This window comes from Protomyctophum bolini, assembly GCF_963924005.1.
Source record: "Protomyctophum bolini genome assembly, chromosome: 7".
Lineage (NCBI taxonomy): Eukaryota > Metazoa > Chordata > Actinopteri > Myctophiformes > Myctophidae > Protomyctophum > Protomyctophum bolini.
In genome coordinates, this window is record NC_137868.1 from 49,708,015 (window position 1) to 49,724,933 (window position 16,919).

General features: G+C 42.4%; 1 protein-coding gene across 1 annotated transcript in view; it reads left to right on the plus strand.

Moving 5' to 3' along the window:
- The window catches only part of polr3c (polymerase (RNA) III (DNA directed) polypeptide C), a 33,188-nt gene extending 16,655 nt beyond the window's left edge, over positions 1–16,533 (plus strand). Inside the window, exons 9-13 of the mRNA XM_080769097.1 lie at positions 429–579; positions 4,491–4,592; positions 9,351–9,400; positions 12,267–12,416; positions 15,064–16,533. Coding sequence (XP_080625223.1) covers positions 429–579; positions 4,491–4,592; positions 9,351–9,400; positions 12,267–12,416; positions 15,064–15,148 — 538 coding nt within the window. The 3' untranslated portion in view covers positions 15,149–16,533. The remainder of the gene's footprint in view (positions 1–428; positions 580–4,490; positions 4,593–9,350; positions 9,401–12,266; positions 12,417–15,063) is intronic.
- The last annotated feature ends 386 nt before the right edge of the window (positions 16,534–16,919 follow it).

A 16,919-nucleotide genomic window follows, 5' to 3' on the forward strand; every position in this document is an offset into this window, starting at 1 on the left:
ACTTATCTCCCTCCCAAGTCAGAGTTTGAATGAATGTAGAATTATGTGCAGGATGTAATTTGCCCACTGATGTGAGGAGACTTTAATATTATAAAATAAATGTCCTCTCTCACACTTATGTCAGTGTGCCAGTGATCACCCTCCCCTGTGCCAATGTTGGCACCCCTGCTACCCCTGCTTTAACCCATTTTGGACGGTTTTTAACTCAAACCTTTGCTTCTGGAGAGGTCCCCTGGAACAACATATTCTCAGATGGGGGTCGGCGGCATATTACATATAATTTTTGGGGTCCTTTGACATGATATATTGAGAACCACTGATATAGAAACATGAGGTTTTTCAGAAAGAAATACATTTTAAAAAGATTTCTTTTAAATGTCGACGTCGGGCCTAAATCAGGTTAAATCATCAACTTCAATCGCCCTCAGGTTTGGCTCCAGGTCGGGGCGGATCTTCCGCCTGCTGCTCAGGAAGCGTCACCTGGAGCAGAAGCAGGTGGAGGACTTTGCCATGATTCCTGCCAAGGAGGCCAAAGACATGCTGTACACCCTGCTGTCTGAGAACCTGGTGCAACTGCAGGTAAAGGGAGGCCCCAAAAGACATGCTGTACATAGCCTGGAAACCAGCAGTGGTGGGGGGGAAAAGTACTCAATTGGTTTTCCTAAGTAAAAGTACCAATGCTGCAATTTAGAACTACTTCGTTACAAGTGAAAGTACGGAATTGAAAATGTACTTGAGTAAAAGTACAAAAGTGTCAGCATCAAAATGTATTCATATTGCAGACTGTTCCATTTCACAAGTTCAAAATGTGTAGAAAATCTATTAAATAGCCGATCTACAAGCTTGCGACGCATTGTGAGCTTGTAGATCGCTTGTAGATCTATTTTCAAATGGCCGAAATGTAGTGAAGTGGTTAATGTATGTTAAAATCGCCAAAGTAACTAGTAACTTTTTCAAATAATTGTAGTGAAGTAAAAGTACAAATTTTGGCTCGTGAGATGTAGTGGAGTAGAAGTAAAAGTATTGGAAATACTCAAGTAAAGTACAAATACCTAAAATGTACTTAAGTCAAAGTACTTAGTTACTTCCCACCACTAGAAACAAGACAAATCTGCCACACAGGGGGGGAAAAAAAGAACATTCGCTGGGGAGATTGGTCTGGCAGCGATCAGTTTGAATTATAATTGAGTTGTGGAGCCCACTGTTGAAATACTCTTTGCTGTGATGTTGGAAGTCAGGGTGTGTAACTAACCTCGCGTGAGGATTGCCAGTCGACCGCGAGATGATTTCGGGGGGAAAAGAAAAAAAAGCGAGCTGGATAGCTTGAGCCCTCCATAATACACTGCTACCGAAAATAGCAGCTCTACAACCTTCCTACAAGTGCATTATGCATTGCATCAGTCAGGTTGTTCGCTTGTACAGTACATCTGTTCTGCACGTGAATAAATTAAACGTGACATTTAACGATTGGTCGAAAACAGCGGAGGTGGTGTTTTAAGCTTGCTGAACGTGAATAAATTATAATTGGAAGCTGTCAATGGTCAATGAACCGTAAATCAAGTCAGCAGGTGGAGTTGCGCCCATCATGCTGGCGGATGTGTTGATGCATTAAAACTGGTGTAGAAAAAAGGTGATTTGAGACAAGCGACAATAATGGCACAACAACCGAAACGACTCAAAACATATCATTTTCACAAAGAGTGGGAGGAGGAGTTTTTCTTTATTTCAAAGATAAATCGATCTGTCTGCTCTGCAATGCGACGCTGGCCCTCCCCAAAAGGTGCAACTTGGAGCGGCATTATTCTTCAATGCACCAAAAGAAGATTGACCCAGCCTTCCCCAAGAAATCAGTCCTACGAACGACAAAGGTACAGGAATTGAAGGACCGTTTAGTAGGGCAACAGGCAACTTTTACGAGGCCGACAACCAAGGCAACGGCGGCTACAATAGCGTCGTATCGTGTCAGCCACGTTCTCGCAAAGAAAAATAAATCCTTCAAAGACAGGGAATTAGTAAAAGAGGCGTTTACTGCTGCTGCTGATTCACTGTTTGATGACTTCAAAAACAAGCAGGATATTATGAATGCCGTCAAAGCTGCTGTCACGTAATACTGTGACCCGGCGCTGTAAGGAAATGTCAGATGTCCAGGAGCAACTAAAAACGGACATTGACAATTGTGAGTGTTATTCCCTGCAGTTCGATGAATCCACTGACATGGTAGATGTGGCACAGCTATGTATCTTCATTAGAATGGCCTTTGAAAACATGAGCGCAAAAGAAGAGCTTCTCACCATATTGCCACTTAAGGGCCACACTAGAGGTGAAGATATCTTTCAGGCGTTCATGGAATTCGTTCAGCAGAGCAAACTGCCCCTGCATAAACTCATCTCCATTACAACCGATGGGGCACCTCCTATGGTTGGCGGGAGAAATGGTTTCATTGGACTGTGCAAAAAAAGCGACGATTTTCCGGACTTCCTTAATTACCATTGCATCATTCACCAACAAGCGCTGTGTGGGAAAGTTTGGATATATCGCTATGAAGATTGTGTGCTCCGTTAACGCAAGGAGCCTACAGAGGATGTTGTTTCGTGCACACCTGGAGGAGACCGGAGGAGAGCACACAGACCTGCTGCTGCACACAGATGTAAGGTGGGCGGTGGCTGAGCAGAGGTACATTTCTGGAGAGATTCAGCGAAAAGCTTATGGTAAACATGTCGAATTCACACATGGAGAACAACAAATGGCTTTTGGATTTGGCATTCCTAACCGATCTCACTGGCCTGCTGAATTTAGAGCTGCAAGGCAAGAAGGATACATGCATAATTAACATGATCAGCTCTGTGAATGTGTTTAAAACCAAGCTCAAGCTGTGGACAAGAAGACTGCAAAGCAGTGACCTGCGCAACTTTCCACACCGGCAAGCAGCAGTTCAACGTCGGGGAGAGGAGGAGGAGGACAGGAGGAGTAGGACAGGAGAAGAGGAGGAGAGAAGAAGAGGACAGAGGAGGAGGACAGGAGGAGAGAAGAAGAGGAGGACAGAGGAGGACGGGAGGAGGAGGAGACAAGAGGAGGACACTGCACTGCACTTTTGGAACAGTGGATATCGATGCCATCACATCCAAAGTAGCCTCAGTGTTTCACCTGGACAGCCCTTCTGTGGAGAATGAGATCCTCACACTTCAAAATGACATCGAGATTAAATCCAGGGCAACACAAGGGATGCAGGGAGAGTTCTGGGAGCTACTGCTGCCTGAAAAGTATCCTAACCTCAAGAGATGTGCCATGAACATAACGGCTTTTTTTGGATCAACCTACCTGTGTGAGTCTGCTCTCTCTCACATGAAGTTCATCAAATCAAAGTACAGAACCACAATGACAGATGGCCACCTTGTGGCCTGCCTGAGGCTTGCAACCAGCTCCTACAACCCAGACTTTGAGAAACTAGACTCCTCTCCCCAGTGCCAGCGTTCCCACTGAGGTAGACTGACATTATTAAAATAAATCAGTGATTGTTGACTTTTAATTGATGGAAAAATGTAATATTACAATTTGCAGAATGGGCACAATTCAAGAAAAGTACAGTACAGTGTAGTGCAGAGTTCAATAAATGTGGAGTCCCAAATGAGAAGTTGCAATGTTTTCATTCTTGTAATTCAGACCTTACAATGACTATTAATATTTTCTGTTGGTCATGTGCATGTTGAATGGGTTATTACGGTAAATGTTGGGCTGGTAGCCCTCGGCTAGGTGGCAAATTTGAAAGTAGATCTTTGGTCAAAAAAGGTTGGGCACCCCTGTTGTACACACTGCAGTTAGGAGGCCACCCTGCTGAGGCTGTCTGTCTGTCTGAGAACCTGGTGCAACTGCAGGTGTCAGTCTGTCTGTCTGAGAACCTGGTGCAACTGCAGGTGTCAGTCTGTCTGTCTGAGAACCTGGTGCAACTGCAGGTGTCTGTCTGTCTGTCGGGTGCAGTACTTAGTTTAGACAGTTTTTGGTTTAGACTAGTCATTGGTTAGACCAGTCATTAGTCCTACAACTACAACCTATCTCAAACCCTCACCCTGAACCTAACCTCCCACGGGGCAGCACACCTAAACCTAACCTTAACCCATGTCTAACCAATGACTAGTCTAAACGAAGTATGTACCCCCTAGCGGGTGCTCCCGTGCTTGCGGTTATGGTTAGGTTAGGAGATGAGGTGGGTTGTCATTTGTCGGACCAATGACTTGTCTGAACTACGTACTGCACCCGGGCAGTTCACCTAAACCTAACCTTAACCCATGTCTAACCAATGACTAGTCTAAACTAAGTATGCACCCCGCCTATTTTCGGTTATTATTAGTTATTTCAGACATTTGGACAAACAACAGCAACATTTTGTCAGTCGTGAGATTTTGTTTAGCTTTAATCCGTCTGTCTCTGTCTGTCCCTCTGTCTGTCTGTCTGTCCCTCTGTCTGAACGCACCACTTTCACTTGCTGCCGCCAGGAGATTCCCAAGACTCCGGACCACGCCCCCTCTCGAACCTTCTACCTCTACACTGTCAACCAGCTTTCCACTGCCAGGATGCTGCTGCAGCACTGCTACAAGGTACACACTGCTACACACACTGCTATAAGGCACACACACACACACACACACACACACTGCTACAAGGTACACACACACTGCTACACACACTGCTACAAGGTACACACACTGCTACAAGACACACACACACTTTCTTCTACGAGGTACACACACTGCTACAAGGCACACACACTTTCTTCTACAAGGTACACACAGTCACACACATACTGCTGCAACACTGCTACGTCAAGGTACAATGGAGGGATGGGTGGAGAGATGGATACATTGTCAACGTTTAAAGGACAACTTTAGTTTTTTTCAACCAAGATTCATGTTTTAGGTTGTTATTAGAGAAAGTAAAAGATTAGTGTTACTTTTTTTTCATTTGCTGCTTTCTTTCGTTTTAGGGATTTTAGCTGTTTTTGACAGGGGGCGGGGGCATTCGAGCATGGGGCTAAATATGTATTATTTTACATAATTTTATAGTGATTTATTTTTTTATCATTTACTGTACTATAGTCCTACTAGACCCCAAGAAATTACATCTGGCCACAAAAGTTCACAGGATCTATCTACTGAATATGAAGGTAGCCTCTACTGGGGAGAAGCCATACTGTAATAGGCTCAATTTGACACATTCAGTAGATCCTGTGATCTTTTGTGGCCAGATGTAATTTCTTGGGGTCTAGTAGGATAGTAAATAATAAAAGAAATCGCTATAACATTTTGTAAAGAAAATAAATACATATTTAGCCCCATGCTTGAATGCCCCCACCCCCCTGTCAAAAACAGCTAAAATCCCCCCCAAAAAAAACACTCTTTCTCTAATATCAACCTAAAACCTTGGTTGAAAAAAACTAAAGTTGTCCTTTAGGCACCCTGAGCTGGAGTACAACCCCGATCTGACTCCCAACTCAAGGTCAAGGTAAACTGTATTGTCCACAAGGGGAATTTGTCTTGGGCTTTCACCCCAACTACAGCCACACATAAAACATCAATGACAAACAAAAATACATTACAGAGGGAGACACAACATTACACCATTGCACACATGATGTGGATAATCTAGCCTCACACAGTTACTGCTGTTTCAGAGCCTCGTTCAACATCTTGGTTGATGCTGGTACAAACGATTTTTTTAATCTGATGTATTTGGGTCAGTGACGTGACACCCCAAAAAAAGTGTTTTTTAAAAACCTTTAAATAACAGGAATAAAAATGATTTACTTTTGTTCTACTCACTCTCATCTTTATGGAAACATATTTTGTTTTTAGATATTTTATTGGAATCAGAGTTTATTCAGCATTCTGTTGTACTTGTGCCTAAAATCGTCATATGGTGTGACATGACAATAATTGTTTATAAAATGAAAATGTAGTACACCTTTCTTAAGTTCATAACTAACCTGTAATCCACTATAGTTTTGTGAAAATGTATTAAATCTGTATATTATTTCCGTAATCAACACTCAATGTGAGGCCCATGTTATCGGTCTTTCAATATATTTTGTATTTATTGTGACAAAACTTTCTCTAAAATTACACAAATATTTGTGACTCTTCCTTAAACTATTTGCTATGTACCGTAAATCCTCTTTTAGGAACCCGGGCTATTATTTGTCTCAACCGATCCCGATACCGGGCTTTTATTGAAAGGAGGCAGCTATAAGAAGGAGGAATTTATTTCAAATTTTCATTTTGGGTCAGTTAGAACACAGTAAAATGTATTGGGCTCATGTAGCCTATTGAAACCAACAACACATCAATTTAACTTGAATAACCAATGTCATTGTCATTTGAAGCTATACGATTCCCTGCTTTCATATGACATGAAAAAAATTAAAATACAATGGCAGTCCCTCAGTCAAATCTGTCGACACATTCACAAATATACCGGTATATAACTTCAACTGAGATAGACTACCACAGTACTGTGGTAAAGGCCTACAGTTAGGCTACTGACAAGTTCAGATGCAAATAATAACATAAAAATAAAATGTATGATAGGCTATTTCATATACCGGTAATATCAAATCAGAACAGTGCAACACTGCAGTGCTTCAACGGGAGGGAGAGAGAGAGAGAGAGAGAGAGAGAGAGCGTCTCTCTCTAACGCGCGAGAGAGAGAGAGAGAGAGAGACGTGTTAGAGAGAACGTCTGAGAGAGAGAGAGCGAGAGAGACTTGTTGCTAACAGGGTCCCGTTAGCAACAAGCTAACAGCATACCGGTGGTACGTTCGTTCCATAAAATGAGAGATCCACAACGCGCATGGAGCTGCGCCAGTGCGCCAGGCTGCAAAACCCCCCATGCGCTCATCGACGTTGCATGAAGGGCAGATCTGCATGTGGGGGCTCTCTTCCGAAGTTAACTTTGTTGTTGTATTGTGTGCGAGCCGAGCAGCGCAGCCACGGCATCTGGACAGTGGACGCTAACGTGACAGGCACAGCCAGCCAGAGCAGCGAAAGTAACAGATACGGCACTTGAAAAAAAAAACAACACAAAAAACCCCGGCTCATAAAAGGAGGCCGGAATTGATTACTTAATTCAACGCCATTCCCGGTGATTAATAGGGGCTCGGTAATTAATAGAAAGGAGGAGTTTATTTGAGGATTTACGGTAATCCATGAACATTAATGGTTTCATCATTAATACATTTATGATTTTTTTCACTATTTGGAACGTCACACCAAATCATTTGTGTCACACCGTATGATCATATCTTAATTTTTCAAAGCAAACTGTGTTTTAACCTACTTATTAGTGAGTACTGAACTTTACAGATTGATTTAACAATTACTCAGGAAAAACAGCAACAGGAAAATTGCTTTAACATTGAATAACATGGCAATGACTGAATAAAACGAAATTAAACACAATTTATTGTGGATAGTTGCAGATTTTAGGTGAAAATGTTTAAAACAAATGTTTAAATGGACAAAAGAAGCATGGAACTTTGTTATTTATTGTTATATCTGTAGGAAAATACAGTTTGTACCATATGGTGTGACAAAAAACTCATATGGCGTGACAGGAAAACAGTCACACCATTATGATAAAGTGTCACACCATATTACGTTTTCTGCACTTAACATAACATTGAGGCTACTAGCTACACATTAGCATGCTAACAACATGCTAGCTATAACAAAGCAACATAGATTTACATGTAATTATGACCAAAAAATCTAATACCTTTAGCTTTTTTAATGAAAAAGGTGTCACACCCACAGACACTTGGAAGAGTCGCATTGGTCAGCGTTCCAACAAGATCGTATTTCATGAAAAGGTTAAAATGATAATTCACCACAGACACCTGTCATGCTATTGTAATGCAAGTGCTGAACAGCCTTACTGAAGAAGTACCTCTCTATCCCAATGGGTGTCCAAACAATTGCCTGTTGAAATGTCCCAAAATGGTGTCACACAATATGATTTTGGTTTGGGGGACAAAATCTTTTTGATCAGAAATGACTGAAAACATTATGCTTGGACTTTGAAAAGATTAGGCTCACAAATAGACATCTATATTATATTTATGGAATTTTTAAAATAATTTTAGCATTTTTTTCCTTAGTTTTATTTAAGTTCCTACTTTGAGAAACAAGGCCGGGACAGTCGCACCATATGATTTTTGCTGTGTTTGGTTGAAAATTCTGAAGAAATAACGAATGAAATGTTTTAATCTTGAGTATGTTCACATGGAGCATAATGTCCTGCACAATATTCAGAAGGTTTTTGACAAATATATGTTTTATTTATACATGAGTGACACTGAGGACAGCCAGGGACACCATGTCACGTCACCCACCCATTTCCACTTTGGTTCTTTGTATCTTCTCCCAGAGGGCAGAAGTACAAACTCGCCATTTAAAACATGGGTAACATCACTGATGATTTTTTTTTAGCCTGTTTTAATGTAGCCTGCTCATAAATGGACTGCAGAGAGTTGTCTTACCCTATGATCTTCCCTGCAGTCTGCATCAATCTGAACAATTTGGACCTCAGTTGCACTGAGAGATTACCGAACCAAACTGTGAAACTCGGTAGACCAGGCAAGCGACAATAGAGCCAGCTCCCTTGGAGGAGCAAGTTACGGCCTGGGTCTTTTTGCAGGGTAACCTACACTATGTATATGTGTAGGTGTGGGGAGGAGGAGGAGGTATAAATTGTGACCCGATTTGACTGATAGCCTGCCATCGCGCAACCTCCAGCTTTTCACCAGAGGAGAAAAACTTTTTTTTATTTCTCCAAAAATGAGTTAATAGCACAGGCAGACTCTTCACATACTAGACTAGAGCATGACTGAAATAAGTGTCGGAGCTGAAATCGACATGTAAGTATGAAATAAAGGCTTAAACATTTAGCTAGGTGTAATGTTAGAGACCACAGAAGTGAACCTTTCAAGCCTGTTTTCTCAACTCGCTGTTTCTCTACAAGACATTACTCTATAAGCCATATCTCCAAAACTGGTGGATCAAACTGAACAACCAAATATGTCAATTTGAAGCTATGATTCCCTGCTTTCATACGACATGAAAAAAAACAGAAACAAAAAATCCAATGGCAGTCCCTCAGTCAAATTTGGACACATCTGAGTGGAGGGAGGGAGGGATCGAAGATTGTTTTTTCCCCCCCAATAGTTTAATTATTATAATAGACTCCCAACAGCTCTACTGTATAAGTATATGAGTGTCCTCAGTGGGTAACGTTTATAATGTAACATTCAACCGTTCTACTGTAAGTAACGTGTGAGTAATGTAACGTTTTCCTCCCGTACAGACGGTGGCCAACCTCATAGATCGACGCCTGTTTGAAACCAAAGAGAACAAGTGAGTGAAATCAGTTATTTATTTATTTATTTATTTATTTTAATTTAATTAACACTCTGAATGTCCAGGGTTATTTCATCCATTAAATCATAGCGCCCAGCGATTTAAATAGCAGCGGAGCACTTTTACCGACAGCCCGGATGTTATCCCGGATGTGGCTGGAGCAGCTAAATGTAGCCAAAAAAAACTCTAGAGGCGATCGACAACAACGGGAGGTATGATTTAAATCTATCATTGAGAACCAATAACCGGTGGAAAAGGGGGTCTCACTGTTTCCTGTCTGTACTATCAGTAAAGGCGTAAAAATACTCCCCTTCCCCAAAAAACTGAAACAAAATGGGAATCATAAGAATCCCACTTTTTCTCCAGGTAGGAGAGGGCACTTGTGTGTGCGCTCTGGAGTCCCCTCCAGATACTATGTAGATCAGTTTGGTCGCTAGGCAAATTGGTGTGGGTGGAAACCTGCTGTCCATCAGCTCTTAACCCATTTAGACCTGAGGACGATTCTACAAATGTCTTCTAAATTCTGACAGTTTTCTGAAAACCCCATGTTTCTATATCGGTGGTTCTCAAACTATTTCTTTTTTTTTTATAACTTAAAATGTTATTGTTTTTCAAGACAAGACAGAAAAAACAAACTTACAATACATATTACATCACAGACGTACAAAACATAAAAAACATAAAAATAAAAAAATACAGGCATCGACATTGCGTTTTAAAAAGTTACATACATCTTTCTAGGCATTTACAATTGTCTCTCATTCCCCTATACCCTTAAATATTGTCCATTTATACCATTTGTCCTCCATTTTTCTTCTTGTAGCCTCAGACGGTAAGCTGGGGCCTCGAGTGGCTTATTGCTTTTCTAAAACGGTTACAAACATATAGCAATATTAACCTAATAAAACTATTAAATTCACAAAAGTAGCTACGCTTTGCGCCACCAGAGCGAGCGAGCCAGAGCCACAACACTTCCTTGTTTTGCTCGGCAAGTAGCCTAAGTGACGGGAGAATAGTGCTTGATGTATTTACGGGGCTGCCTGGAGCCACACATTCACAGTCATATGAGCCGGGCGGTGCTTAGACGCACGGCATGTGTTTGTAAAGCAATCAAGCGCTCCCCTTCCCCAGTTCAGCTACAAGGCTGCAGGATGATACAAAGTGATTGAAGGAGTGGGTTATCGGTGAAATTTACACCGGTCATGTGACGGTAACCAGCCAATCAGAATGAAGTATTGGGACTACCCGTTTTAGAAATAAAGATTTGCGCCACATTTTCACGATTTTTCAAAAATAGCAGACCTACGAGCTTGTAGATCTGCTATTTTCCAATAGCTAAAGCATAACATAATGCTTAAAACACCAAGGGGTTAAATTAAAAACATTGCTTCAATCTCCAATAATTTTCTCACTATAGTATTAATAGAAAAATCACACCCGTGTGAAGTGAGCGGTGCTCTGATCATCGTACATCATACGATAAAATATAGACAGGTTTCCAGTGTTTGTACCATAGACTGTAAAAAATATGGACAAAGCGTTCCGCGGGTCTAACATAAAATGAAGCCTGTCAGTCCTTGCAATGGAAGTCGCCATCTTTCTAGATCCGTTTGGTCCCAGCTGGCCCATTGGCTGGCCCAGACAACGAGGCGGGACTTCCCCCCTTCTTCTTTGTTGGTTTTTATTTTGACTCGAGTGGGTGGGGGATCCCGTTCATAGACTGTAACGGTAGCCACGCCCCTCAGAACATGCGCGACTTTATGGTAATTTCTTTTATAAATGGGACCATCATTTTCCAAAAAGAATATTATGACATTAGAAATGAGACTTTAAACTAGTGACTGGAAGCAAAAAGTATTCATGACCATGTTTATTAAGGTAATACAGTCTAGGTGAAGTTGGGCCCAAATACATGGACTTCTATGGGGCTATGGTTTTTTTTGAGCCCAATGACAGCGCCACAACAGGCCATTATATGAACTTTCATTTCCTTAGTGGCTTCACAAAATATCTGTCTGACTGCCCCCCTGGTTTGTACACAGAAGTGAGTGAGTGTTTCCAAATTCAAATCTAGCTCCACCCCCTCTCCCCCCGTCATTCTATTGGCCGAGCTGCTGGGAGGGACGCTATGGATATTGCGCTCGTATGGCTAAATATGACATTTAAAAAATATGAATTTCTATCGATCTTCGTTACAACAATGACATTGAGTTGTTTTTTGTACGGGTAACTGTAGCATAATCACAATATTACACGACGATGACACGACGAGTCCCTCAAATGAGGAAGTAGCGGAGGCTACTCTCAATTCAATTATTTTATTTGTAATCGTGCATATAAAACATATATTGCCCCTCAACTGCATTGTAATAAATACATTGTTCATGTGAAATAGAATGTTTATGATTTAATATGTAAGCCTATTGAAATTATGATAATCATACATCATCACAAATACAGCTGAATATAGGAGGGGCTAGCTCCCTATAAATCCACACTAATAGCTGAATATAGGAGGGCTAGCGCCCTATAAATCTACACTAATAGCTGAATATAGGAGGGGCTAGCGCCCTATAAATCCACACTAATAGCTGAATATAGGAGGGGCTAGCTCCCTATAAATCCACACTAATAGCTGAATATAGGAGGGGCTAGCTCCCTATAAATCCACACTAATAGCTGAATATAGGAGGGGCTAGCGCCCTATAAATCCACACTAATAGCTGAATATAGGAAGGGCTAGCGCCCTATAAATCCACACTAATAGCTGAATATAGGAGGGGCAGGCGCCGACCCCCTGCCTGAAAAGGTTGGCCTACCCCACCCCTGCTGTACTCTGATTGGCTTGTGTCTGATTTGACAGGCGTCTGCTGGAGAAGTCTCAGCGAATCGAGGCCATCCTGGCTTCGCTGCAGGCCAGCGGCGCGGACGACGAACAGCTGCAGGAGGTCAAGGAGATGATCACCGCACCTGAGGAGCAGCAGCTGGAGGCTCTGAGACACCACATTAACAAGTACTACATGCATACTACTGTGTACTACCACAATACACTGGTATAATACTACATACATCCTGTGTACTACCACAATACACTGGTATAATACTACATACATACTACTGTGTACTACCCAGGGGGGCAGTCAGACAGATATTATGTGAAGCCACTAAGGAAATCGGACTTCCTGAAAGTTCATATAATGTCCTGTTGTGGCGCTGTCATTTGGCCCAAAAAAACCCATATCTCCATAGAGGTCCATGTATTTGGGCCCAACTTCACCTAGACTGTATTACCTTAACAAACATGGTCATGAATACTTTCTGCTTCCAGACACTAGTTTAAAGTCTCATTTCTCATGTCATAATGTTCTTTTTGGAAAATGATGGTCCCATTTATAAAATAAATTACCATAAAGTTGCGTATGTTCTGAGGGGCGTGGCTACCGTTACAGTCTGTGATCGGGAGCCACCCCCCGTTCGAGTCAAAATAAAAACCAACGAAGAAGAAGGGGGGGAAGTCCCGCCTCGTTGTCTGGGCCAGCCAATCACCAGCTGGGCCCAAACGGATCTACAAAGATGGACTGACAGGCTTCATTTTACAATTTACAATTTACAATTTAGGCATTTAGCAGACGCTCTTAATCCAGAGCGACTTACATTAAGCAAGAACAAAAGCATGGGAATACATCACATAAAGACATTTATCATGAAACATGCGTAGCTAAGAAAGTAACAGTGGAATATCTATAATGAAACTATACATATAAGCTATACATCTATACTACTATGCTACACATATGTACTATGACGTGCTATGACTACTAGAATTGCTATCTAAGGGGGTGGGGTAAGTGCTATGGGCCATGATGGAGTCTGAAAAGGTGGGTTTTCAGACTACGGCGGAAGATTGGGAGTGATGCTGCAGTTCTGACTGCAATGGGAAGTGCATTCCACAGTTTTGGAGCCAGAAGGGAGAAGAGTTTGGGACGTGTGGAGCGTTGTCCCGGCGTTTTTAGTGAGGGTACTTCCAGCTTCCCTGCGTTGGCTGATCTGAGTGAGCGGGAGGGTTTGTAGGGTTCGATCATACTTGCAAGATATGGGGGAGCCATACCTTTGGTTGCTTTGAATGCCAGCATCAGGGTTTTGTATTCTGTGCGGGCAGCGACCGGGAGCCAGTGGAGGGAGCGGAGCAGGGGGGAGACATGTGAGAATTTTGGCTGGTTGAAGACCAAGCGAGCTGCAGCATTTTGGATCAGCTGGAGAGGCTTAAGTGCACATGCTGGTAGGCCAGTAAGGAGGGAGTTACAATAGTCAAGTTTTGACAAGACTGTTGTCTGGATTAGGAGCTGGGCTGATTCCTGGGTGAGGAACGGTCTAATTCGTCGTATGTTATAGAGTGTGAACCTACAGGATCGAGTGACAGCTGTGATGTGAGTTTTGAACGAGAGCTGACTGTCCAGGACAACACCAAGATTCCTGGCTGTTGGGACAGACGTTACCAGGGCGTTGTCTATGGAGATAGTTAGCTCCCGCATAGGGCAGGACTTAGCTGGGAAGAAGAGAAGCTCAGTCTTGTCTGGGTTCAGTTTGAGGTGGTTGGAGGACATCCACTGTGAGATGTCAGCCAGGCATGCGGTGATGCGCTCTTCCACCTGAGTGGCAGAGGGGGGGAAGGATAGAAACAGTTGTGTGTCATCGGCGTAGCAGTGATAGGATATATTGTGAGCAGAGATGATAGTGCCAAGGGATTTAGTGTACAGTGAGAAAAGGAGGGGACCAAGAACCGATCCCTGTGGGACCCAGGCTCTGCAGACTCTGCACCAAGCAAGTGCAGAGTCAGACCGTGAGTCAGAGAGTCTGTGAAACGTCCATATTAGACCCGGAGAACGCTTTGTCCATATTTTTTACAGTCTATGGTACTACCACAATACACTGGTATAATACTACATACTAATGACCACCACACCTGAGGGAGCAGCAGCTTGGAGGCTCTGAGACACCACATTAACAAGACTACATGCCATACTACCAGTGGTGGAAAAAGTACTCAATTGTTTTACTTAAGTAAAAGTACCAATACTGCAATTTTAGAACTACTTCGTTACAAGTAAAAGTATGGCATTGAAAATGTACTTAAAAGTACTAAAAGTTCCGGTATTCATTGTGCAGAATGTCCCATTTCACAAGTTCAAAATGTGAACAAAGTCTATTGAAAATAGCCGATCTACAAGCTCACAATGCGTCGCTAGATCGGGGAAGTCATCGAAAATGTCCCCCCCCCCCCCCCCCTCCCTGTTTAGCCGACGAGACCAAAAATCTTAAAACGTTATTAACTCTAGATGTAAATCATAACGTCTAATTCTAAGCAAAGACGGCCCACCACGGTCCCGTCGCTAGTGGCTGTAGATTTAATCATACCTCCCGGATCAGCCTCTGGCTACATTTAGCTGCTTCAGCCACATCCGGGATAACATCCCGTCAGTAAAAGTGCTCCCTCCGCTGCTATAAATCGCTGGGCCCAATATCGGCCCCTACCGATTGTCGGCCGATACATCGGTGCACCTCTAATCATTAACACTAACTCTGTTTGACCAGAATGGAACAGAGCCTTCATTAGTGTCATTAACACTGTCTGTCTGTCTGTGTCTCTCTCTGTCTCTCAGGTTGGATTCAACAGAAAACCAGGTGGATGAAACGATTTTCCTACTGGAGTCCTACGTCAACTCTACAGCCACAGCCTCGCGCTGAGAGACTACACAACATCAACACAAAAACACAACTACAGCGTTGCACTGAGAGACATCACAACTCGCATCACAAAAACACAACATCAACGCAATCACACAACACACTGAAAACATATAGGGCTCCATTTGCGTCCATGCTAAACCCCTTATTAGTCCACTTGCCAGAATGTGAACCCAGGGCATGTTGAGTACACCAAGGTTTTATGTTAGAAATGTTGAGTATGGGGGTTTAGCATGGACGAAAACAGAGCTCTTAGGGCTCCATTTCCGTCACTGCTAAACCCCATATCCCTAAACTTGAATAGTTCAAATGGCCAGTCTACAAGCTCACAACGTGTCAATGTAGATTGGCTAGTTGAACTATTCAAAAATGTTTTTTCAAAATAGTGATAGTGAAGGGTTTTAGCGGTGACGAAAATGGAGCCCTTAGTCTTCAACTCCCAGCCTGCTGAAGACATGCAACAACATAACTACACCCACACACACTGATATTATGATTATTCCTGTACTTAATTGACACCTGTTAAAGTGCATTGAAGCTTTGGGAAAAGGCTTGTTTTTAGTTTGTTTTGATTGAGTCATTATTTTGTGTGTATATGAGAATCAGCAAATCAATTAATCTAAAACTGATTAAAACTTGTGTTCTATAGAGCACCGAAGTCCTGACGTAACTCGCTCATCCCGACGATTCCCCTGGTTCGCGGAAGTAATTTCTCTATGGAGAATAACATGGGGTGATCTTAATATCATCTACTATGAGCGTTGTGGTCCAAAAATAAACAAGCTGTCTGCATTATTGTTAGGGAGGTGTCTCTGTATCGTTTGCAACAGTCAGTCACTCATATATGATACAGTCTGCTTCTAGTGAAAATCTAACTAATTCAGCAGCAGTAACATTAGCGTTTTCTCTCAGTCAGTTGATTCTTCATATCCATATGAGTGAAGCGGCCGGGGTGACATGTTTATTTTTCAAACAGTTGTTATATGAGGCGATCTAAAATCGCCTCAATGTGGATTTCAATGCAACTAAACAAATACATGAACCTGGGGACTGACGCCCTCTACTGAAAGTGACGTCAGACTTCGGTGCTCTATAGTGAGAAATAACAGTGGCCAAGCAATATGCAAGCCAGAAGCTAAATGCACTGGATTTCAGAGAAAAGAAGCCTGTACAATATAACCAAGGAGCATTGGAAACATTGTGGATATCATAATGTATCTAGCAGATTCATCACAACGTTTTCAAGACAAAGGCCTACATAGTACCCCGTCGGTCAAAATTAGCATGATTTTAATACGAAATGTGAGACGCCAGAGGAGTTTAGAAACAAAATAGGCATTTAATAGCAACTCAAGTATTCATTCATTAAAGATGGAGTGCCACAATCTTTCCAGTTTTTCATGTGTCTATGAGGTGACAGTACTTCATTAGACACCCTGGAGTCGTTTTTATGTGCATATATTCCCTTTGTAATATAGTGACACCACACTATCAGCCCCTCCACTAACCCCTCCCCCTTATCATACAACTATAGCTGTGGGCGGTGTCATATACGGTAACATTGTGACTGCACAATGGTACCTGCGCAGCACTGCGCAGTACTACGGTATATAGGACAGGCACGAACCAGACAGGATGTCCGTCCTTGCACACTGAGACAGAGAGACGTAAACACCACAGCTTGTATCGCCAACCTTGTCTTCTAATAAACGTTCATATTGCTTAAAGAGGACTCCGTCCATCTTTTACAGGCGGGGCTTCAGTTCAGGGG